We start from the raw sequence: 25,000 nt of genomic DNA on the forward strand, positions 1-25,000 counted from the left end.
TTTTACATTTGTGCCATGTTGGTCTGGATATTTATTTTCTTCAATAAATGAAATAATTATTTGAACATTTTGAATACGAATGTATGTTCTCATTGTGTAACACATGTACAACCCTGGACAAGATCTGAATCACCTGAGGACAGTTTAAGTTTCATCTTTATACATCTACAATCACTGCCCACTCTCACTACCCTTTTTTCCCCTGTGCCTTATTTATCTTTTTACCCAACCTTAGGTTGTGCAGTGGGCATTAGAGAAGCTGGAGCTCTCCAAGTATGCAGACAAACCAGCTGGTACTTACAGCGGAGGAAACAAACGCAAGCTTTCCACAGCTATAGCTCTGATTGGCTACCCATCCCTCATCTTCCTGGTAAGCTGTTCGAATGGCTTTTGTTTGCTGCTCATATTAACCAGGGATGGTCCACTCTAAATGTCAGTGGGAACTAAGTGTTTTTGTTATTTGGTTTAAATCAATTAGTTCATAACAAAGTTCCTGCTTTTTTAACAAAAGAAGCATTTCTGATGTTTCACAGTGGATTTGATGCAACTGATTAGAGACTTTTAGCATCGACGCTGGTGCAGGGAGCCACCAGCATTGATACTCACTTGGAATTCAACAAGTGGGAAGCGAGAATAGTTGTTCTACCTAAAGAGCACGGAGCTTCTGATCTAGACATGGTTGGCTCATTCAGATAATTCTGTACCTATAAAACAGAATCAAGAAATGCTTACCGGTAATTAATACCATTACCTTTTTACAAATATAAAAGAACTACCAGCATCTACATTGGCAGTTACATTTATTTACATAAAATTACTATCTTCAAAGGTCTGGAGAGATGAAATTACCACTATTCAACACAAAGGGGCACTACATACTTATTTATAAAATTCTATTCAATTCAATTTTATTTATATAGCGCCAAATCATGAAACATGTCATCTCAAGGCACTTTACAAAATCAAGTTCAATCATATTATACAGATTGGGTCAGATTATGCAGATTGGTCAAAAATGTCCTATATAAGGAAACCAGTTGATTGCATCAAAGTCCCAACAAGCAGCATTCACTCCTGGGGAACCGTAGAGCCACAGGGAGAGTCGTCTGCATTGTACATGGCTTTGCTGCAATCCCTCAAACTGAGCAAGCATGAAGCGACAGTGGGAAGAAAAAGTCCCCATTAACGGGAAGGAAAACCTCCGGCAGAACCGGGCTCAGTATGAACGGTCATCTGCCTGGACCGACTGGGGTTACAGAAGACAGAGCAGAGATACAACAAGAGAGACAAAAAAGCACAGAAGCACACATTGATCTAGTAATCTGTTCTACATTAGATGGTAGTAGCGGGTGAGCCGTCTTCTCTGGATGATGTCACAGTTAACAGAACGCCAGACCAGGTGTACCTACTATGAAGAAAAAGAGAGAGAGCAAAAAGTTAAAAGCTGAAATGACGACAGTCATTTCAATGTAATACAATGCAAAACTGGAGAACAGTAGACTGAAGAACAGTAGAAATCAGTAGAGTGAGAAAATTAGACCCTGATGTCCTCCAGCAGCCTAGGCCTATCACAGCACAACTATAGAGGTAGCCCAGGGTAACATGAGCCACTCTAACTATAAGCTTTGTCAAAAAGGAAAGATTTAACATTAGTCTTAAAAATAGATAGGGTGTCTGCCTCACGGACCAAAACTGGGAGTTGGTTCCACAGGAGAGGAGCCTGATAGCTAAAGGATCTGCCTCCCATTCTACTTTTAGAGACTCTAGGAACCACCAGCAGACCTGCAGTCTGAGAGCGAAGTGCTCTGTAAGGAACATACGGGGTAATCAGAGCTCTGATATATGATGGAGCTTGATTATTAAGGGCTTTATACGTTAGAAGGAGCATTTTAAATTCTATTCTTGATTTAACAGGAAGCCAATGAAGGGAAGCTAAAATTGGAGAAATATGATCCCTCTTGTTGATTGCATAACAAAATGTTAAATAACATTTGGCATTTTGTACAAAAAACTTACCTGACCAACTGATTGGATTCTTTGGAGTGTGTGCTGCTCTGAGATCTGCCTTCTTCCAAAATCTCATCAAATGAATGCATCCATCAGTGAATGCCTGCTGTCATCGCTCAGTCTATGCAGTCTGTGTTCCAGTAAATGTTTCACCATGTACAGAGTACTATTCCAACAAGTTGTGACATATTATCTTGGTCTTGTTGGGAAAGCCCAACACTGTCTGGATGTCTTGCAATTGTGATGGAGACACTTGAAATCTCCAGCTAATTGTTTTCCAAAAGCAACACAGTCAGAGATGCTATGCAGGCTAATAAGTTAGTCGTGTAAGAGCTACTGTAGTTTGTATGCCATGCAACCGAGGCATTTAACACCACATTTCACTTAATTTAGAACTTTAAACTGGTCTTATGCTTTTTGTGTGTTTTTCTTTTTTACTTTCTTGTGGTTGGCTGTGCTACGGCTGCTGCTGTTGGCTGGGTGGTTGGGCAAGTTCCGCACTGTAATACTTCACATTTCCTTGTGTGTTGTAAGGGGGGTTGCATCTCTTTTTAGATGTGGAGTCACTGACCTTGGGTCTTGGAACCACCATGGGCAACATGAGTTAATGGTGGTTCAATGTAATTAAATTTTATTTATATAGCGCCAAGGCACTTTCCAAAGTCAAATTCAATCAGATTATATAGATTGGATCATATAATACCAATTGGTCCAAACATTTCCTATATAAGGGAACCCAATTGATTGCATCAAAGTCCCTTTGGTCACGTTGCAGGAGCAGGGATGTGTTGGGGCAGTGATGTGTGTGTGTGTGTGTGTGTGTCTGTGTGTGTGTGTGTGTGTGTGTGTGTGTGTGTGTGTGTGTGTGTGTGTGTGTGTGTGTGTGTGTGTGTGTGTGTGTGTGTGTGTGTGTGTGTGGAGGCGAGGTGGGGGCTGTCTCTGGATGGGGTCTTTGGGGGCTGGAGATGGGAGTTGAGGTCTTGACCGGGGCCGTTCGGGTTCAGGCGGTGCCTGGCCCTAGTCTGGGCTGATGGCTCTGGTGACCTGTTTGTCTTCATCCCGAAAATAAGAGGACCACCTGCTGGATCCCAGGGCTGATTGCCCCTCTGGGGTATTGGTCCTTGGACCAGGGATAGTGTGTATACTGTCCATTCTTGTGTGTCTTTACATAGGCTGTGTGTGGGGGTGGGGGTGGGGGGGGGTGTCTGTGTATGCATGCGCATCAGGGGGAAGGTGACTGTGTGTGACTGTTTATCTGTCAGGTTTTATTTTGAGCTGCCCCCTCTAATTGATCATCTCAGGGTCTATATCGCCTTCTGTCACACTTCCTGCCGCTGGCTGGTGGCCCTTGGTGTCCTGAGCTGTGTGCTCAGCTGGGTGAATCTACGTTAATACACCACCAAGAAGGCATCCACTACCTTCTAGCTCTCCTGTGGAAAACTAACACGAGTAGAATAGAGCGGATCCCAGTGCTGCGAGCCGAGTGGGTGGAATAGGGTAGGGCTGGTGTCAAAGTGAGGTGTAACGCCATCAGCAAAACCAATTGTCTATTCTCCACCTTCTTCTGCAGACGTGTGGCAGGGTACAGATACAGCCGCTGTTGCCAGATATTGCGCAAGAAACAAGTGACCAACTCTATGAAAACAAGCCCAAAAGAAGCCCCACAAGCAACCCACCACACTGTCATAGGGCTTATCGTGAATGACGACATTTTTCTAAATTTAGAACAGCACAGTATGCATGTGCCACGGCCATTTTAGAATCAGACCTACGTTGAGGGGTAAAACTTGTATAGTCTAATGTACAAGTCAAATAATGAACAGATATGTCCTGAAAAAGGAAATTTGTCTAAGGTTTTGTTATCAGGAATGTTCAGAACAGTGATCTGATCCTCAACCCAAATATTGCATTACTTGCAATATTTTGTTCATAGTTTTCTGTGTTTTGTGTCATATCTAAAAAGTGTCTTATGTCTCTAAATTAGATAAAGAGGTTGAATGACTTGTGAGCTTCTGATTGGTTTTCTTTTCTCCAGGATGAGCCGACCACTGGCATGGACCCTAAGGCCCGCAGGTTTCTCTGGAATTTAATTCTTGACATAATCAAGACTGGACGCTCCGTTGTGCTCACATCACATAGGTAGGACACCTGTGGCAGCACAAGAACATTTTAATGGATCTTCGTTCTGTCTCTGAGTGCATCTAACATCTAATTTGATGTTTTCTATAGTATGGAGGAGTGTGAGGCTCTGTGCACTCGATTGGGAATTATGGTAAATGGCAGGTTTAAATGCCTGGGCAGCATCCAGCATCTAAAGAACAGGTAAGGAACATCCACCATTCCTCTTTATTCATCTGTTGAAGGGAACCACTGTGGTCCACCTTTTCTGTCTCTGTTTTCATCTTTTTTTTAGTGGATGTCATAATTTCTTTGGATTATAAACAGTTTTTTTCCTGGCATACATCTGAACTTGTTGCTTTAAACCTGCTGGAGGTGATGATGCATTTATGTTGTCATACAGCAGTGAAGGACTGAAGCAGGATGGCTGCCACTTTATTACATCTTCATGATTTTTTTGTGGCAATAAGTCTAACAGGGTGGGAAGCTACTTGCTCTGTATATTGCTGTAGCTAAAATTTGACTATTTGTTAATCTGGCCTGATTTTAATTATCTCCATATTGAGGTTTATGAAATATTACCATTTAATGATAAACGAAAAAAGACCTTTCATATTTTTTATACCACCATTTTAAAACCTGAGTGGTTTAGGCATGAAGCTACAGAAAAATGCGACAACTGGAAATAATAACAATAAAGGAAGATGTAAACAAAAACATCAAGGAAAAACTAAATTCATTCATTTAGATCCTTACATACAGAATAAGAGGGTATGAATACACTTTATATTGCAGAAAAGCCAACTCCATGGCTCAATGAGCTATATCGGAACTTATTTGGAGTGTGTAGAATAAGATTAATCTTGTAATGTGCCGGGATATATGTGTTGTGAATTAATGCAATATAAGGTGTATTTAACTGAATTAACAAAGTCAGTGCACTGATTATTTAGAGAAATAGATCAGATGGAAAAAGGCAAACAATTGCTAACCTAAGACTCTTTAGACCGAGTTGAGAAAATGAGATCTGAATTACAGGTGATGCTGACAAATCAGGGGTTTGAAGATCAAACAACCATTTGAAGAATTTCTTCTTCTGCCATCATTGTCCAGGTTTGGGGATGGCTACATGATAACTGTGAGGACTAAAAGCAGCAGCAATGTAAAGGAGGTGGTACGATTCTTCAACAGAAACTTCCCTGAAGCCGTTCTCAAGGTGGGCCAGAACCAGCTTTGGCTGCAGTAACAACACAAACATCAGTCTCATCTCCACAAGAACAACACAATATGTTGATTCAGAAACCAGTAGACCTGGTTCCTAGAATGTGCTATAATCTGCTGACATGTTCATAGGAGCGTCATCACACCAAGGTCCAGTACCAGCTGAAATCGGAGAGGCTCTCCCTCGCTCAGGTCTTCAGTAAGATGGAGCAGGTGGTGGAGGTCCTGGGTATTGAGGACTACTCTGTCAGTCAGACCACTCTGGACAATGTGTGTCTACTCAGACAGCTCTATGACTACATGCCACATTTCACTAGAGACAAATGAATGAACAGTTCCCTTCTTCCTGCCTAGGTGTTTGTCAACTTTGCCAAGAAGCAGAGCGACAACCTCGAGCAGCAGGAGGTTTTACTTCCTGGTGGTGGCCAGTCCCCCTTGCAGCGCATCTTCAGCTTCTTAAAAGTTAGACCTGCCAACACAGAGCTTAATGCTATGATCAGTGAGGCACCAGAGGAGCTGGAGAGTGATGATGATGAAGGACTCATCAGCTTTGAAGAGGAAAGGGTGAGTGATATTTAAGGGACATCAAAAATGTGTCAGTGAGATGCTTCCTGTACCATTTGGGAGGGAGAACTGTGGCTCATCTGCCTCGGCTTTGTCCTATTCTTCCTCTATCACACCAGTTCAATACATTTAAGTTTATTTATAGCACCAGTTACCATCGGTTTTTATCTCAAAGCTTTCCATTTTCAGTCATAATTCATGCCTTATGACCATAGGTGTGAGTTGGAATATAGACAGTGATAATTCAACTTTACCCTTTTCTGGTTCAAGGTGGCTCTTCTTCACCTTAATAGACCAGTAATCCTCACACTACTGATAACAAGCACCAATCAATTTATGAAACTCCTCCTCCAACCTTTTTCTAGTTAAACAGTCAACAGTCTTAGATTTAGTAGAGTTGACTCTGAAGGTCATGACCTGAAGAGGCCAACAGTACCACATCATCTGCAAAAATCCTAGATCTTGATGTTAGCAGACCAAGCACCATCCTCTCCACAGGTACGCCTTGACATCCTGTCTATGGACATTGTAAATAGGGCTGTGTTTAAAAAAAATGACTTTCCAATTCTGAATCAATTCTCATATTAATTGCTGAAAATTCATTCATATAACCAAAGATCGATTTAAAAAGAAATTCCATTGTGTGAGCCTGTATTTCTGACTCACACTTCCTTCCAGGAGGTGAATTTTGGTTAGTTCCAAATAGATGGAATAGATCTATACCGCTTTGACCAATCGGTATATATGTTTCTGGCATCCTCTGTTTTCTACCCTAAATCTGTCTGGGCATTCTGCCCCACAGCATATTTGTGAAATCAATTGTCTCAACGTTCAGGGACCCTCTCCCTGAACGTTTGGCCTTTACAGCTGCCATTAACTACCATTTGTCATAATTTGTTTTCTGAACCCGAACACAACCACAACAGTAACACACAGAGTAAGTTTAACAGTTTATTAAGTTTGTGGATAGTGAAGGAAGGAACCAAGAGTCAGTACTGAACTGAAGCAGGAGGATGGTGAAGGCAGGAACTGGCAAGCAGGAAAGAACCAGAGCACGGAGGCAGCAGAACCAGAAGCACAGCAGAATGGAGACTTGGAGCCAGACTTAACCAGCAGCATGACTAGATGAATACTTGCAAGGTCGGAGTGAGATCAGAACCAGATCCACCGCAGGCAGGCAGAGATGAAGGGACTACGGGCTGGAAGAGAACTGGATGAGGTAAGCAGCAGAAACTGTAGTTGGCAGAAGTGAACAGGAATTAGCAGATGGACCGACAATGAAGGACCGAGTACAGAGAGCTTAAATAGTGAGGCTGACAGGTGTGCAGAATGCTGGCTGATTGATGACTGACAGGTGTGGATGATTACTGAGGTGGAGAGAAGACTGGGGTGTATGGAGGGTGAAACATGCCACAAAAATGTCTATGGTGCAGAAGACAAGGCTGCAGCATGACATCACCCCCCCCCCCCAAGGGCCGGCTTCCAGACAGCCAAAAGGAGAGAGAAAAAGAAAAACTAACAAGAAACGACCCACCCAGGGCAAATGAAGGAAGGAGGCCTGGGACTGTGACAGATGACCAGGAGGAGGGGTCTCTGGTGGGCAAACTTGCCGGCGGAGCAGTAGAGTCTGCAACATCCATCACAGAGGACGACCCCGACGTGGCAGAGCTAGACTGGGGTGTCGCGATGGACGACCTCGACGAGGCAGAGCTAAACATGGCCGTCGTGGTGGGCGACCCTGACGAGGCAGAGCTAGACAGGGGCGTCGCGGTGGGCGACCCCGACGAGGCAGAGCTAGACTGGGGACTACAGGCCACAGAGGTCACAAGACTACGGGCCACAGAGGTCACAAGACTACAGGCTACAGATGTCACAGGACTACAGACGTCGGACGGGATCAGACTACAAGCCTCAGGAGACCACGGGCTACAAGCTTCAGGAGGACCCGGGCTACCAGCTGCAGAAAGCGCCTGGCTACTGGCTTCAGGAAACGCCTGGCTACAGGCTTCAACAGCCTCCGGGCTACAGGCTTCAACAGCCTCCGGGCTACAGGCTACAAGAGGCCCCGGGCTACAGGCTACAAGAGGCAACGGGCACCCCTGGGTCCCTGCGTCTCTGACAGGCAGTGGAACCTCCTGGGTCTCTGCTTCAACGGTGGATCCTCCTGGGTCCCCACGTCTCTGGCAGGCGGTAGACCCTCCTGGGTCCCTGCGACTTTGACAGGCAGTCGACCCTCCTGGGTCCCCGCGACTTTGACAGGCAGTTGACCCTCCTGGGTCCCAGCATCTCTGGCGGACGGTGGACCCGCCTTGGTGCCTGCGTCGATGGCGGGCGGTGGACCCGCCTGGGTCCACGCGTCGATGGTAGGCGGTGGACCCTCTTTGGTCCACCGCCTAGTCCTTGGCTGCAGGCTGAGCAGGAGCAGAGTCCTTGGCTGCGGGCTGAGCAGGAGCAGAGTCCTTGGCTGCGGTCTAAGCAGGAGCAGAGTCCTTGGCTGCGGTCTAAGCAGGAACGGAATCTTTGGTTGCGGTCTGAGCAGGAACGGAATCTTTGGCTGCGGTCTGAGCAAGAACTGAGTCTCTGGCTGTGGACTGAGCAGGAATTGAACCTTTGACTACAGGCTGAGCTGGAAATGGGTCTTCTACTGAAACCGGTGGTGGGGAACTGAAAATCTCAGCCTCTGGTGTAAGCGCAGACTGATAGGGAAGCAGGTCATCCATATCTCCATAAAAGAAGTCCCACAGCTGGGTCTCATGGATCTGGGGCTCTTTTGTCTGACGAGACATGGACTTCCAAGCAACGACTGAAGACTTTACCCGGGGAGCCAGCTGAGTCTCGTGGAAGTGATGACAGAGATGACGGGGAATGAGATGGCTTCTGCTCTGGCTCGCTGGGGCAGCCGCAACGCTGTCGGACCGACTCACCAGGGATGTAGAGGTGACGTCAGCTCCAGGCGGAGGGATCGCAGCAGTGCTAACCAGCTTAGCCTCAGGCTGAGCAGTGGGCGTGTTCCGACATCGACGAGCCCGGCGTCTGCGTCGAGAGGAGCCGGGCAGTGAGAGAATGGCTGCAGCTGGCGATAAGGAAGTGGGAACAGCATTGGCAGGAGCAGTAGCAGCGGCAGGAGTGAGATGAACTGAGGCGGGATCCGTTGTGGGAGCTGCAGCGGACTCGGCAGCTGCAGTGGTGGAAGCGGCAGGAGTGGAGGAGACAGCAGTGGCAAAGAACAAGGGTCTGGGAGGAAGCGCTCTGCCGAAAAGCTGAGCCAAAGCAGCCTTGTGGTTCCACTCCAGCTCCTCCATCAGCCCCGTCTCCTCGAAGAGAGGGAGGAGCTCGGCTTGACTCTTCCACAGCTTGCAAAACTGATTGACCGCGCCTACCCGCCTCCAAGGTGGACTGAGCGAGGCGAGGATCTTCAAACCGTCCCGGGACTGGGCTATGAGTTGCTCTGCAAGATCCCTCTCGCCAGCTCCTGCATGATGGCTCTGTGTGGGTGTCGGGTTCATGTGGTCGGTCCATTCTGTCAGGATTTGTTTTCTGAACCCGAACACAACCACAACAGAGTAAGTTTAACAGTTTATTAAGTTTGTGGATAGTGGAGGAAGGAACCAAGAGTCAGTACTGAGCTGAAGCAGGAGGATGGTGAAGGCAGGAACTGGCAAGCAGGACGGAACCAGAGCATGGAATGGTTCCATCCAGAAGCACAGCAGAATGGAGACTTGGAGCCAGACTTAACCAGCAGCACGACAGAATGGAGACTTGGAACCAGGCTTGACCAGCAGCATGACAGAATGGAGACCTGGCTGGAGACTTGACCAGCAGCACGACAGAATGAAGACTTAGAATCAGACTTGACCAGCAGCACGAGCAGCACGACTAGGTGAATACTTGCAAGGTCAGAGTGAGATCAGAACCAGAACCACAGCAGGCAGGCGGAGATGAAGGGACTACGGGCTGGAAGAGAACTGGATGAGGTAAGCAGCAGAAACTGTAGTTGGCAGATGGACCGACAATGAAGGACTTAATACAGAGAGCTTAAATAGTGAGGCTGACAGGTGTGCAGAATGCTGGCTGAACGATGACTGACATGTGTGGATGATTACTGAGGTGGAGAGGAGACTGGGGTGTATGCAGGGTGAAACGTGCCACTAAAATGTCTATGGTGCAGAAGACAAGGCTGCAGCATGACACCATTACTTTATTCATTTGCTGTTGAATGTTGATATAATACCAGTATCGATATGTTGTAGCTCTGCCAGCATGAAGATCTGGTCACTGTTCCACAGCCAGGATAAGAATTAAGCTCCTCTTTCTTGATCTGAGATTTGAGCAGTTGGAGTCTCCTCTCCAGCACCTTAGATTAAGCTTTCACAGGAAGGCTGAGAAGTGTTCCCTTTCATAAAGATCAACACCATCTCTTCTGTCCCAGTCTTCCATAAACACTGATATTGTGACCTTCTAACAGGTCTTAGGTTTTCCGTAAACCACCTCTAAGGTACGTTTGCCATTGATCCAGCCACCATACTTATATTTTTGATGTACAGCATTTTAAATGCAGTACTCTTCCTGTGGGACATGGTACTGCTCTCTGACAGTCCCCAACCCAAATGACATCTCTTCACTGGTATTTTCTCAGACATGACATGAGAAGGGCTCTCATGCTTTAACCTTCTGCCTTTTCACATGTACAGCACACTTTCTACATCTGCTGGGAGTAGGTTGGTGTTGTAACAGCCAGGTGTTGGCTCTTTTCTGTTCTATGACCTCCTCTGTGTTTGCGTGTCTGGCAGGTCCAGCTCTCCTTCAACACGGACACCCTCTGTTAAGACGTGAAACCATAGGAGCAGGAAGATGGTGAGAGAGACTGAACTGATCCCACTTTGTCGGACCTCTGAGGCTTATAGAGTGAGCAGAGGTGCAGAGTGATCCCTAAGCAGAACTGGGGATCGCACAGTGAACAGCGGACAGTTTCAACCCGAAGCTCTGCAGGTGACTGGGTGGGACAGTGGTGGCTGCAGGCAGAGATGCAGCAGTGGGATACAGCGTTGTTCCATCCAGTTTACCTGAGAACGTATGAGTAGCTGACATGCAGCTAGCCCTGAATTGATGTCAGGGACTGGGTGTTTGGTTCCGCAGCTTTGACTTGATGAACAGTGTAACCAGAGTGCACCCTTGCACCAAACTTGGCCTGCCCTGAAAGCATGCAGTCATGATGGGAATGTAATAGTCTATTTTTTATGCGGCGGAAGAATGGTTTATTTTAGATATTGTGACAATAGAGGATTTAGTAAAGTACATGTTGAGATGACCAGAAGGAAGCTGCTTCTTGATGTCAGTCACCCAGAGGCCACAGCCTGATTATTGTCCTGATGGTGATCCCCTTTTCTGAACTTGCCTCAATGTCGTGTTCTCTGTTAAACAGATGTTTTTCTTTCGGGTTCTAAACATATTTTTTTTGTTGACTAGAGGTTCCTTTCTGTAAAGATGACAGTGTGTATAATAAGTACAACATTTACTGCATCTGCTATGAGGTGGATGAGCTTTAGCAGGCTGAACCTGGAGAGACAAAGACTGCGCTACCATTACTGTGACACTAAAACCAACCCTCGGTCCAGAGTATTTACTAATGGAACAAAGTTAAACTTCATGTTTATTCTTTTCAAGATGATCCTATAATGTTTTTTTATGTAAATGTAAAAAAATATGTGTTTAATTATTTGTTGGCATGTGGACTTCAACAGTTTTTCTTACTAGTTTTGTTAAACCACAGTTGTGATTCCTTGTTTGGAATTGTTATTTCATTTGTTCCTTCATAACTAATTCCACTCTTGATTGTAGTTATTATTTAAATAATGGTATTTTTTTTACCTGACAAGATCATTCAACTAGAAAGCCTTTTTATTTTGAGTCTGAAAGTCTATATCAGCCAGGGGGCATTATCAGCTTGGATTAATTTTATTGTAAAATACAATGAAAATGGCCACATCTGAGTCTGGTGTACACAATTCACATCTTTCTGATCATCTGTCTCTGTAGTTGCAGCTCTGAACTTTTCCATAATAAATTATTGGGAAACAAATCAGGGATCAGTTAAGTTCCTGATTACTTTGACCATGAATGTATAAATATAACAATTATCCGTTTTCCCAATCATCAGCCTAAATACAGAAGCTGTGTGTAAGTCCTTCATCACTGCTTCCATGAAAACCAATCAGTGTAAGGTACTACATAGAAGGAGGTGTTTTGACTGAAAACAAGGAGCTGCAATTGGCCTAGTCAAAGTTCTGACCTTAATGTTGTTGAAATTTGCTGGTGAGATTCATAGAGAGATTACATTACTACAGAAAAACCTCAATAAAATGAAAGAGTGGGGGCTTCAGACGGTCGCACACCGCTTCTGCATTTTGGTTTAGTTTTTCTTAACTCATCAAAGCATTTTAACTAAAATCATCACGAGCTGAAAAGAAGCCAAAATACTTTGATTGTAAGGTCCACTGATCGGTTTAATTCATGGACCAGATGATTTTCTATTTCGTCCTAATAAGATGTTAAGATATTAATCATTAATTTCCAATTAGGACTATAAATCAGCAAATACTTATTTCTGACTAACAGGGCAGTAATTCATGTCACCAGCAGCAGATTTAAGCAAACCTTTAAAAAGATTGTTTGAAGTCTGACACTTTGAAATTGAATTGTGAAGAATCTGGTCATCTGCATTATGTGTTCCATGGCTGCACTTTAACTTGATAATGAAGCTGAGATAAGGTCGCTTACACACTGCTAGTTAATGCAGAAACCTTTTTTTTTTTTGTCGGGTTTTTGCTGTCAAGAATAATGTTCAGTCTTCTGCGATAATTTGAAAGAAATCTTTGTTCTCAGAAATGTTGCTTGTCTTTCATTTGGGGCTCTTGATTGTCATATCAGCACATTTAAACATAACTTTCCATGTAGAGACTACTCAGATGATCCTAATAAAGTATTCTGTCAGTGTAAATTCACACTGAAAGGGAAGACAGTGGATTTTCTTTAACAGCCACTTTGAAAACTGAGTCGCCAGGTTCCTTTTTGACATAACCTTCAGGTTATGTCTTTCAGCCTGTAAATATAAGAGTTATTAGGGCTTGTGAAGGTCCGACCAGTAAGGCAAAAGGACAAAGGCATATATAAAAAAGTATTTTCTATTTATTTTTCCAAAAATTGTTCACAGAAGACTTCTAACATCAAATCTCAAGAAAAAAACTGACCTACAATGAACACACAGGGGAATTTATACACAAAGGCTAGCCTACACAAACGAGGAGGGATGGGAGATGAGACAAAGACAACAATACATCAACATAAATAACTAATTCAAACCAACATATCCTAACTACAACACAACTATCAAAACACGACAACCACAGAGATTTTAGCAGTTATGTTGTTAGTAGAGAGAGAGGTAGATTCTTTAACATCATGTCCCCTGCTTCCAGCAGCTTGATGGTTTGTTCCATTTCCTGGTTTGCCTTTCAACCAGTCCTCTCCCCCAGCCAGTCCTTCAAACTCAGCAAAACAGAAATTAATGATTGCAATAAACAAAAAGGTGTTTACTAAATGTGTGCACCCATAATAGTAAAAAACCTAATGCAAAAACAACTATATTGTGTGAAGACATTTAAATAAATACTAACACTGAGGAAACGATGGAGGAACCTCCACAGGGCTTTACAAAATTTTAACTACAAAAAAACTCAGCATTCGGATCCTAACAATTGGATTGTGTAAAGAAACAGACAGACAGGAAGCAGAACAGCAAACTACAATCTATAACAGAAAAGACATCATTCAGGGGGGAAAGTAAGAACAGAACCATCATGCACAGGAGAGGTTTTCCCCCTCAGCAGAATAGCTGGCTACCCCGACTGCAAGGTGTTTATCAGAGACACAGCCTGGATGGAAACTGGTTCTGTCTTGGCTCGTTTCAACCATCAGTGCTTTGTAGCGCCGATATGAAGGTAAAAGTCTGACTGACCTGTGACCAGGATGAGTTGGCCCGACAGCCACATTAGCAGCATTTTTCCTGACCCTGGACCTGTTAAGGCCGTGACTGGATGGAAGGCCAGTCCTGATAAACCTCTCAGCAGCCCTAATTGTTTATTGCAGTGTGGACCTGTCTAGATTTGTGGATGAAGTGAACCACACAGAGATGGATGAGCACAAGACAGACTGAATGATGGCAGTGGAGAAGATCGGTAGCTCCTGAGGAAGGTTGGACTTCTTTAGTCGCTGTAGGAAGTCCAGTCTTTGGAATGGTGACAGTGTGCGAGGACCACCTTAGGTCCCAGGAGAGGGTGGTTCCTAGGAACCAGAAATGATCCACAGTTGACAGTATTGTTGAGGATAGTGTGTGTTTGCCTCCACTGCTCTAGAGTCCAGTGGCGGCATGCTTTACACCACTGCATCTGATGCTTTGCATTGCACTTAGTGATGTATGCAGGGGTGCTGTCAGAATTTTGGATCCTGTGACAATAAATTGAAATCTGGGATTTTCATTTCCATTCCTCAAGGTCCAGTGCCCTGCATATGTGTCCCTGATCCAACACACCTGAGTCAAATTATCAGGCCAATAGCAGGACTGTGGAGAACTTGACTGCATACTGAGGTCATTCAGGTATCTTGATTCAGGTGTGTTGGACCAGGGACACATCTAAAAGCTGCAGGACACCAGACCTCAAGGTCTAAATCATCCCAAAAGCTCATATATTTATATTATATTACTTATAACACCACTGACAGGAGTGAGGGAATTTCATGATTGGACTTGTTGCTCAGGTGGCGTCCCATCACAGAACCACACTGGGATTCACTGAGCTTCTTAGAGCGACCCACTCTTTCATGATGTAGAAATTCAATTCAATTTTATTTGTACAGTGCCAATTCATGAAACGTGTCATTTCAAGGCACTTTACAAAGTCAAATTCAATCTGATTATACAGATTGGTCAAAATGTTTCCTACCTAAAAGGACCTCAGCAGATTGCATCAAAGTCCCGACAAGCAATTCAATTCAGTTTTATTTATATAGCGCCAATTCATGAAACATGTCATCTCGAGGCACTTTACACAGTCAAAATCAATCAGCAGCATTCACTCCTCCTGAAGAAGCGTAGAGCCACAGGGAGAGTCGTCTGCATTGGCTTTGCAGCAATCCCTCATACCGAGCAAGCATGAAGTGACAGTGGAAAGAAAAACTCCCCTTTAACAGGAAGGAAAAACCTCCAGCAGAACCAGGCTCAGTGTGAACGGTCATCTGCCGCGAGCGACTGAGGGTTAGAAAAGACAGAGCAGAGACACAACAAGAGAGACAAAAAAAAGCACAGAAGCACACATTGATCCAGTAATCTGTTCTACATTAAATGGTTATAGCGGGTGATCTGTCTTCCCTGTCGTCTACATGACTAGGCGCTTGATTTTATACACCCGTGGAAGTGATTGGAACAGCGGATTTTCATTATTCGGATGGGTGGGACGATAGTTTTTTCTATATTATTTCATATTCATATTGTTTTCCATACTTATTCTGGAAAATGCTCAAATTAAAATTGTGATCATTCCTTAAGATATGCAAAGTTTCTACAACTCTTATTTAACAAACCCCCGCATGTACACATTCTGTACAAGTAATTTTTATTTCATTTTATTTCGTTTTTTAGCTTCATCCATTTTACATTACTTCAATTCAAGCATTCCCCACAAATTTTAAAACAATTCAAAAGTATTCAAATTAGAGGAGGTCATAATCAGTATTAAAAACACATTTCATAAAATTTCAATACTTGAGTTATATGGCAAAAAGGAACATTCACTAAAAGCTCCAACATCTAGGCAATTGATAAAAAAAAACAAAAAAAAAAAAAACATCAAAACAAAACCATCAGTCTTCATCTCCATCATCAAAGGCCACACCAGTGGCTTGCAACTTCCTGCAAAGACAGAAGACAGAAGCTGGTGAGCTCGACAACCAGCTACAATACCAGCTGGTAACAGCTTGTAAGCTGAGGAGGAACTTTACTTTTTAGTGCCTGGGTTGATCAGTGAAGCTCCAGGAAGCCTCCTTTTCACCGTCCCAGTTGAAGCGCCATTCTGCTGCTGGCGGGGTTTAAAATCTGCAGAGGAAGGATGAGCTGTGAAAGCAGTAGGACCGTCAACCTCTCACCACATCATAGCTCAGAGCAGCTGCATATTAGCTTGCATGTAGTGGCATGTGTTTGAGCTTTCTATTGTTTTGGAAAATGCATTATTGGTTAAACATCAGCAAGTTACTATGTTAGAACTATGTTACTAGTTACACTATTACATAACAGTGTCATAAAAAAGTATTCTCTTCACTTGGCTTTTTATCTATTTTGTTACATTACCACCTGTAAAATGTGTTTTAATCTTATTTTAGGTGATGGATCTGCACAATATAGTCTAGTTTGGTAAAATGAAATAGGAAAAATAACTATTAAAAACACAAAAAACGAAAATCAACATGTGCATCATGGATCCCGACCCCTTTCTATGAAGCACTTAAAAAGTTCTGGTGCAACCAATTACCTTCAAAAGCCCCATATTTAGTGAAATTAAGTCAAATGAAGTCCACCTGTGTGAGATTATTATCCTCAATCAGGCCCACCATTGTCGTGTCATCCGCGTACATGAAGATATGATTTGTACTGGATCTGGCCTGACAGTCTTGGGTCATCAGAGCGAACAGAAATGGGCTGAGGACGCAACCTTGGGGGGAGCCAGTGCTCAGGTAGATGACATTGGAAGGATTCTTTCCAACCCCCACCTGTTGTGGTCTGTTGGTGAGGAAGTCTAGCAGCCAGTTGCATGATGGGGTGTCCAGTTTGCTTACCAGAAGCAATGTGGAGCTAAAATCCACAAAGGGCATTTGGGCATAGGCGTCTCCAGGTGAAACAAGCTCAGGTGGCCAACGGAGGAGATAACATCCGCTATGGATTGGTAAGCAAACTGGAACGGGTCGAAGGAGGAGCAGAGGTTGGATGTGATGTGGTTTTTTTTTATCAGCCTTTCGAAGCTCTTCACCATGATGGCAGTCAGTGCTACTGGACAATAGTCATTCAGGCTGGCGGGGTTTTTTGACACCGGAATGCACATTGGGACGATTGCCTGGTCCAGTGAGTTGTTAAACATCCGTGAGGACATGGGCCGGCTGGTCTGCAGATCCCTGAAGTATGCAGCCCGGGATGTTATCTGGACCTGCTCCTATCCGGATGTTGATCTTTCTCAGGGTCCGTCGGACATCAGACACCTCCAATCTGAGAGCCTGATCGTCTGGGTGGGGGGTGGATTTCCTCACCTATGTATCAGTCAATGCCTCAAAATGTCCAAAGTAGTTATTGAGCTCGTTGAGAAAGGCGGTGTTGTCATCACAGTGGGGCGGGGCTGCATTATAATCTGTTATGGACTGGATACCTTTCCACATCTGCATAGTGTTTGCGGGGACCTGGAAGAAGCCCTGGACTCTTTGGCTGTGGGACCGCTTTGCAATCCTGATGGCCTGATTCAAGTTAGCTCTGGCTGACTTGAGAGCTGCATCTCCAGATTTAAATGCTGCATTCCGAGCCCTCAGCATGCGCCACACCATGCTCCATCCAGATTTCCGGTTGGCCCGTCTGATGTTTTTGAGCAGGCAGACATCCTCAGTACATTTTTGAATGTACACAGACATAGATGCAGCATACTCCTCCATGTCAGTGAGCTGGCTTATTATTGCTGCCTCCTTAAACATGGCCAAGTCAGAGCATTCAAATCAGCCCTGTAGCGCAGACATAGCTCCTTCTAGCCAGGTTCTCATCTGCCTCACCGTTGGTTTTTCTGTGATGAGCCAGGGTCCGTATACAGGGATCAGCATCACAGAGAGGTGGTCTGAGGAGCCCAGGTGGGTGTGGGGTGCAGCTTTCAATGCTTTCCTGATGTTGGTGTAGGCCAGGTCCAGAGTGGTCAGGACCCTTGTGGCAAAATCCACATTTTGAGAGAAATGTGGAAGCACTGTTTTCATGTTTGCCTGATTAAAGTCACCAGCCACAAAAAGGTAAAAAAAAACAACAGTCTGAATGCACTTTTTGCTGGTCATTGGTGACACGGAACAGCTTGCTCAGGGCCTCCTTTGTGTTAGCACTGGAGGTGATGTACACAGCAGTGACGCTATGTGCAGTAATTCCATAGGCAGGTAAAAAGATCTGCAACTTATGGTCAAGAACTCAATGTCTGGGGACTAAAACGTCTGACCATTGTGGTGTTGATGTATACGTACACAAACCTCCACCTCGGGACTCACCGCTGAGCTTACAGCCTCTGTCCGATCGGAATGTTGTTAGCCCCTCCATGCTAACGCTGTTGTCTGGGATGGATGAGTTTAGCCATGTTTCCGTCAATATTATGGCACAGCAGTCCCTCACCCCGCGCTTTGTTGTGAGTTCTACTAACCGTTGTTCAGTAATTAAAGATATAGGGCAGGGGTCTTATACTCCGGTCCTTGAGGTCCAGCCTACAACTATGCTTATACATCATGGTACGCAAAGGATTGTGGGATTCCATGCACCAATAAGGGATGTTGTAAAGAAGCTATGAGATGAAACATAAAGACTCCTTTTCCTACCTTTTTGGGGGAAGGGGGTGCATCTCATTTACTTAAGACCCCCTGACATCTGGTGCTGTAGATGGGATAGAGAAGTGCCCCCGGTCAAGGCTTACCTGCTGGGCATCGCTGGAGCTTCTTCAGTGGACTCACAGCAGGGCTCCCACCTAGGAGGAGGAAACAAACCCCAGTGACCCTCTCCTCTTTCAGCCGAGGCAGTTTGTGAAGCTGCAGGAAATATGAGTTACAAATACTCTGACACGTGGCTCTAGGAAGGGGTGAGATAGTATCGCATAATTTAGCATTAACAATAAAAAGGAAAATTTGGATGCTTGGAAAAGCCTAAATCCTGACCAAACGGCCCAGATTGTTGTTTTTGCTGTTCGAACATTTCTCATCTGGTTCAAATATGACTGAATGATCTTTTTTTACAGTATTACTGAAAGCAGTTAGTGTGTCCTGTTTAGAGTTGGACCAGCATCTAGAAGAAGTCTATTCACTAGCAGTCGTGTTAAAGGCACAAGGCAGTACTTGTGCCTGTGGGGCTCAGATGAGCCCACAAAAGGTTAGGCCCATATCAAACATCCCTGGTTAGGGATCAGAACCAGGAAAACTGGCACCAGAAAATGCTACTTTTGACCCAACATGTGTTTACACACTGGTGACCTCCCTGAATGAAATTCTGCCAAAACTTTGTGACAATCAAAAAAAAATTAAATGGGCAGTTCGGGTTTTTCCAGAAAAAAAAACAACTATGCTCCGAAGTGAAAAAACAGACGAGCTTTGGAAAGGGTTCACTGCTGAAGCAGTTCTGAACAGGATCACGGGCAGCCTGGGACCACAAAGAGCCCAAACAGAGACTTCAGACGGCCTTTTCTGGGACATTTATTCATCCCTGTGTCAGAAAACCTTGAGCTTTTAAACATGGGATAATTCCATGAAAAGTGAGGAAAGCAAATCTCTTATGACACGTCTCTGCAGCTATTTAAAGGAAACTAAACAAATGTTTCTATTGCAGTGGGTCAGTAAGGTGACGTTAAAGCACATAAATGGTAGCAGCAAATCAGACATAACTTTTTTATCAATGTCAGGAACTGAAAAAGATAAAATTGTTTGACGGGCTTTTAGGCAATCTTCTTTCCACCTGGATCCAGTTAGGGTTCTAAATACATCCTGCTACTACTTTCCCTATTCATATGCTTTACATGTCATTTCTCTGTTTATATAAAAGGTCTTTTTTGGTTTCCTGCTGCATTCCCAAAAAATACTTATATTTTGAATGCTTCTCTTCTGTTTTTACTTGGAGCCTTGCAACAAAATATAGCTCAAATGTAGAATTTAGAATGTAAGTCTAAAGGGCTTTCCCGGGGATCATACCTAGAACAGTAAAAACCTCAGCGATTCCCCTTCAGTTAGAAAAAGCACTGAAGTTCAACAGACCCTGCACTTGCTAAAAAACAAGAGGTCAAAGAGTAAAGAAGACAAGAAACGGACTGCCAAACTGTGCGAGTCTGTCGGCCATGGTGAAGAGCAGCTCCTTCAGCTCCTCCGTGGCCTGAGGGGCCTCCATCCTGGAGAGGGTCACATTCAGCTCAGATGGCCCGGAGCCCACATGAAGATCTGCGCTGGTGTTCAGCACCACAACACTTAGATCCCCACTGAGGCAGGAGGCCCTGCATGACACCCAGAGACAGAGAGAAGCGGTCTACTGATCATCAGTCCTACCGCAGTAGGTGTTGTGGTCAGCAACACCACACTGAACATCTGTGCCCGTATTCACCAAGAACCCTAGGACTAAAAGGACCTCAGACTCTTAGTGACATCATTTTAGGAAAAATGTTTAGGATTTCCCAGATTGTATTTGGGAAATATATTGATCACTGCTGCCTATTTCAGCAGTGATCCAATTTACCTTACAACACTATTCTATTCTCCTCCCAGAGTTGTGCGGACAGAGGCACTGCTTCTCTCGGTTGTCTGCACCCATTTTTTCCCCTTTGTTTTGTATCGTCGTTGTGCCAAATCCAACCGCTTTACACCAGCAGGCGATCCCAGTTAAATGCTGACAGGTGAGTGCAGATTAATATCACATAGATGAAGTAGTAAAATGACCAGTATGAAGAGTAAACATGACAGGAAAATCCAAATTAAAAATAAGGTACGTTCAAACATTTTGGTGCTGTGACAATAATTTTATTTAATTTCATCGTAAGTTTCATTATCATGACACATATTTCTTAATCCAGTCTAGTTTGTTCATTTCTCTCCTTTATTCACTAGGAGAGCGTTTATGTGTTTCTCTGTGGGGGGTGGTACTATCTACCAATCACAACTCTTAAAAAACAGTGTCACACCTAGCAACGGGGTCAGAGCTTATGGGGTGGAAGAACTGGAGGAGCGGAAGCGGAAGGAGGAAGGAATTTTGCGAGCGAGTTTAACTGGTCGATCGGAGATTGTTTGGCGAGTAATAAGTTGGAGTTAAAGGTGGTTTGGCATAATCTGGAATTGTGAGTGGGTCAAGACAATGGCTAGTTGTAGTGGGGGATGTTCGGACGATGAAAATATGGACATAGGATGGTCTATGGTGGAAAATAGAAGAGGGGGAAGAGATCAAATTAAAAGGGGATTAAATGCTGGTAAAAGATCTCTTGAGGATGAGGAAGAAAGAATTGAGACAAGAAAGAAAATAATGATGGAAGACAGTAAAGTTATATTGAAATTTAAGGCTGGACAGGATATCAGTGGAATAAGTCCGATCACTTTGTCAAATGGATTAAAGAAAGTTGTTGGAGATGTGGAACTAGCTAAAATCCTGAGGGATGGAAGCTTACTTATTATTTGTAAAAATGCTGAGCAAAAGAACAAGGCTCTAAAATTACAAATGGTGTGTAAAAAGGAAGTGTTGGAAAGAAAGGTAGTTGGGGAAGAAAGAGGAGTGAAAGGAGTAATATCAGGGATTCCGGTAGGAGAAAACTTGGAGGAGCTAAAGAAAACAATAAGAGGAGGAGAAGTTATAGGAATCAAACGATTACAGGCTTTTAGGAATGGGGAAAAATGGATAGTACATCTGTCCTTCTAGATTTCAAAGATAGAGTTCTGCCTGATAAAGTGATGATTGGGTACATGAGCTTTAATGTAAGAGCTTATATTCCACCACCTCTAAGATGTTATAAATGTCAAAGATATGGACATATTGCAAATGTTTGTAAAGGGAAACAGGTGTGGTAGATGTGGAGGTGAACATCCTTATGGTGAATGTGGAAATAATCCTGTTAAATGTTGTAATTGTGGAGGAAGTCATACTGCAGCATATGCAGGGTGCATGGTAAGGAAAGAGGCAGCTGAAATCCAAAAAGTTAAAACTGATAAGAGAATTACTTATGCTGAAGCAGTAAAAGAAGTTAAAAAGAATGATAATGATCCAAAAATAAATTATGAAAGGAAAAGAGTGGCAGATAATAATCAGTGTAATGTTACATTAGAAAAATTGATTCCTTTTATTGCATATATCATAAATTGTTCAGAGCAAGCAAAAACTAAAACTGAAAAAATAAAAATTATAGTAAAGGCAGCTATAAAGTTTTTTAATGTCAAAGATTTGTCTTGGGAGAAAATCCATGATGAACTTAGGCATGGGGAAGGATCTTTTGAAAATGAGGCTTCTCAAATCATCACATAATTTTAATATTACAATGGAATGCTCACAGTTTATTACCAAATGGTCAGGAATTTAAAGGATTCATTAATAATTTAAATACAAAACCAGATATAATATGCATTCAGGAAACATGGCTCAAGCCATCATTACAGTTTAATATTCATGGTTACTCAGTATTGCGTAAAGATAGGACAAGTGGGAATGGATGAGGATGTGCCATATTCATAAAGGAAAACATTAAATTCATTCAGCTCCAAGTAATGTCAGAATTAGATGTTATAGCGGTAGAAATTTGGACAAATGAAGGGAATATTAAAATAATGAATTTCTACAATCCTTGCAAAAAATTAGAAAAGGTAAAACTGGAAACCATATTAAGACACTGGAGAGGGAAAATGGTTTGGTGTGGGGACTTCAATGCACATAGCACTTTATGGGGAGATCAAGATGATTATAATGGAGGAATTTTAAGGGAAAGTGTCTGTCATCTCCTCCTGAGTCGCTCTTAGCCGCATCTCCTAGACCAGGGGTGGCCAACTCCGGTCCTCGAGAGCCGGTGTCCTGCAACCTTTAGATGTGTCCCTGGTCTGATACGCCTGAGTCAAATAATCAGTTAATTAGCAGGACTCTGAAGAACCTGACTGCATACTGAGGAGCTAATTGGGCTATTTGATTTAGGTGTGTGGGGCCAGGGAAACCTCTAAAAGTTTAAGGACACCCGCTCTCGAGGACCGGAGTTGGCCACCGCTGTCTTAGACTCCTAGGGAGGGATCTTTAGGCCGAGATAGGAGCTCTCTGAGAATCTTTCTGCTCGGTTAGTCTAAAGTAGTTAGGATCCACACATACAAAACGACAACAACAAAAAACATTAAAAAAAAAAATAAAGAGTTTTGTGTAGCCGCCCACCTTAACTTCAGGATGTAATCCTCTGCGGACTTGAGCGCCAGCCTGTGTCCCTGAGGGAGCAGAGGTGTTAGCCAGCAGGAGCTCATCCACTGAGAAGGGAACAAGACGGGGACGTACCAGCTGCTTCAGCGTGACCTCAGGGCAGTCTGAGCTCCAGACAGCTGCTGCATCTGTCACACTGCGAGGGAAAGAAAAACGCATCGCTATCGCTGTCCAGATTTCTGTTACAGCCTCCAAACATCTGATCAGAGCCAGGATGATCCATCCCGACGACTCACCGAATTATGACCCCTCCTCCCTTCCTGCGGATGCAGCAGACATATTTTTCCTGGCTCTTCATATCCACCACCGTGCAGAACCAACTGTCATCCCTCTCCATGACTCCTCCTGAGCTCAGCGGATCCTCCAGAGGAGAGACCTCCGGCTGCAGGTCTCTCCGGAAGTAATCATCCGGAAGTGGGATGGGATCCTTGGACGGCCTGTCTGACGGCAGCTTTGACACCGCTGCTCTGTGGTCGAACAGCGCCACAGCTCAACCTAAAATCCAAACAGCTTTTATAAGATCGTTTGTTGTCCTGCGCAGGTTTAAACCGGATAAGTTTGATGACTTTCCTCGCGCATGCGCAAACTATAAAGAGCTTTTGGCTGTTTACCGCCACCAACCGTACAGGAGGATGTGTGGGCGACTCTAGACTCGCAGCCCGTGTCACCATAAGCTGTGTCTCAATTCGGCGGCACCATAAACGGTGCCGCCGAATTGAGCGTCAATAACGTCCTTCGAAGGGCGCATTTTAAGGCCGGTGACCTCACAACGATGCGCGGAGGCTGTCCCATTTGGCAAAAATTCTGAGGATGCTTAAAATGCAGCCTTCGAATGCGTCCTCCTTTTCCCCGAATTCTGAGGAGGCACCGCTACCATCCAAGGCCCATTCATACCTCACGTAAAAGACGGATACGGATACGTGTGGAGTGTTTCATACATTCTAACCATCGATTTCGTCCGTACTTTGACACGAAAATTGGGAGCTTACGCTTACGGACGAAACGGATCAATACGGAGCAATACTACCGGAAACGGTGGGGCGCTATTGAGTTTGTAGTACAAAATGTCAACAAAATCACGAAGAAGGTTGTAATTCTGGGCTTTAAACAATGGCGGGATTCGAGGAACAACTTGCGGAGCTTGTCCGCAACTACCCACACATATGATGTTTCGTGTCCGGGGCACAGGGACAAACAAAAAGTTTACTTACGGAGCAAATACAACAAAATCACGTATTGGACCGTCGCCGTGTTTGATCAGTGACGAATCATTGGCGCTCAGCACTGCCACCTAGAGGGAATATTGGTTATTGCGCACCTCAACGGACGGAGGTATGAAGGACTCAACGGATAGAACGCACGGACAGAAATACGGACGTGCAGGCCAAACGTAGGGTATGAATGGGCCTTTAGCATAGACATAATATAAGAGTAGACGCGTCGTTGGGCGGGTTCTCCCTATGCTGCGATGCGTCAGAGTGTCCACCATCTTAAATGTGGCAAATCTGCAGTTACTCAGTCACTTAAACAGTATCAGAGGGACTTTAATCTCTGAATATACTTTGTATTCGTAGTATTTTTTTGTAATATTAGAAGTTTATTTTCGTATCCCTTTAGCTTCATTCTCCTGAATTTATTCTCCTAAAGAATAAAAATATTTAAAATAATCTAACCTGGTCGTATTACTCCAGGAGTGAAATAATTCTGCAAACTGTGATTATTCTGTAAATGTTCCCCCTTAATTCTCATAATATGATGTTTTTATCATAACATCATCACTTTTGTGTTTGTTTGTTTATTTTTACTTTATTGGCCTAGGACTTTTTTTCCTCATATTATTAATTTTACCTCTTT

General features: G+C 44.0%; 2 protein-coding genes across 8 annotated transcripts in view; one reads left to right on the top strand and one right to left on the bottom strand.

Moving 5' to 3' along the window:
• abca2 (ATP-binding cassette, sub-family A (ABC1), member 2) overlaps positions 1-12,924 on the top strand; it is a 243,795-nt gene extending 230,871 nt beyond the window's left edge. For 4 of the 5 annotated variants that reach the window (XM_036144717.1, XM_036144718.1, XM_036144716.1 and 1 more), the window contains 7 exons: positions 236-370; positions 4,043-4,146; positions 4,237-4,329; positions 5,239-5,341; positions 5,479-5,616; positions 5,701-5,910; positions 10,701-10,736. In XM_036144717.1, coding sequence (XP_036000610.1) covers positions 236-370; positions 4,043-4,146; positions 4,237-4,329; positions 5,239-5,341; positions 5,479-5,616; positions 5,701-5,910; positions 10,701-10,736 — 819 coding nt within the window. Of the gene's footprint in view, positions 1-235; positions 371-4,042; positions 4,147-4,236; positions 4,330-5,238; positions 5,342-5,478; positions 5,617-5,700; positions 5,911-10,700 lie in introns of all 5 variants that reach the window. The other variant, XM_036144715.1, reaches the window with a different exon arrangement.
• Positions 12,925-15,557: 2,633 nt separating this feature from the next.
• paxx (PAXX non-homologous end joining factor) lies at positions 15,558-24,395 on the bottom strand. 3 transcript variants are annotated; one of them, XM_036144721.1, is made up of 8 exons: positions 24,358-24,395; positions 23,383-23,641; positions 23,222-23,282; positions 23,105-23,154; positions 20,035-20,213; positions 18,657-18,707; positions 15,964-16,075; positions 15,558-15,874 (listed from the first exon to the last, which is right to left on the bottom strand). In XM_036144721.1, exons 2-8 carry the CDS (start codon positions 23,481-23,483, stop codon positions 15,826-15,828), a joined length of 603 nt encoding a protein of 200 aa, XP_036000614.1. In that variant the 5' UTR covers positions 23,484-23,641; positions 24,358-24,395; the 3' UTR covers positions 15,558-15,825. The 3 variants fall into 3 exon arrangements, with proteins under 3 accessions (XP_036000614.1, XP_021169409.1, XP_012713305.1); XM_021313734.2 differs by lacking the exon at positions 24,358-24,395 and having other exon boundaries at positions 23,383-24,006; XM_012857851.3 differs by lacking the exon at positions 24,358-24,395 and having other exon boundaries at positions 15,964-16,057; positions 23,383-24,004.
• Between the last annotated feature and the right edge of the window lie 605 nt (positions 24,396-25,000).

The sequence above is a fragment of the Fundulus heteroclitus genome, chromosome 12, assembly GCF_011125445.2.
Source record: "Fundulus heteroclitus isolate FHET01 chromosome 12, MU-UCD_Fhet_4.1, whole genome shotgun sequence".
Lineage (NCBI taxonomy): Eukaryota > Metazoa > Chordata > Actinopteri > Cyprinodontiformes > Fundulidae > Fundulus > Fundulus heteroclitus.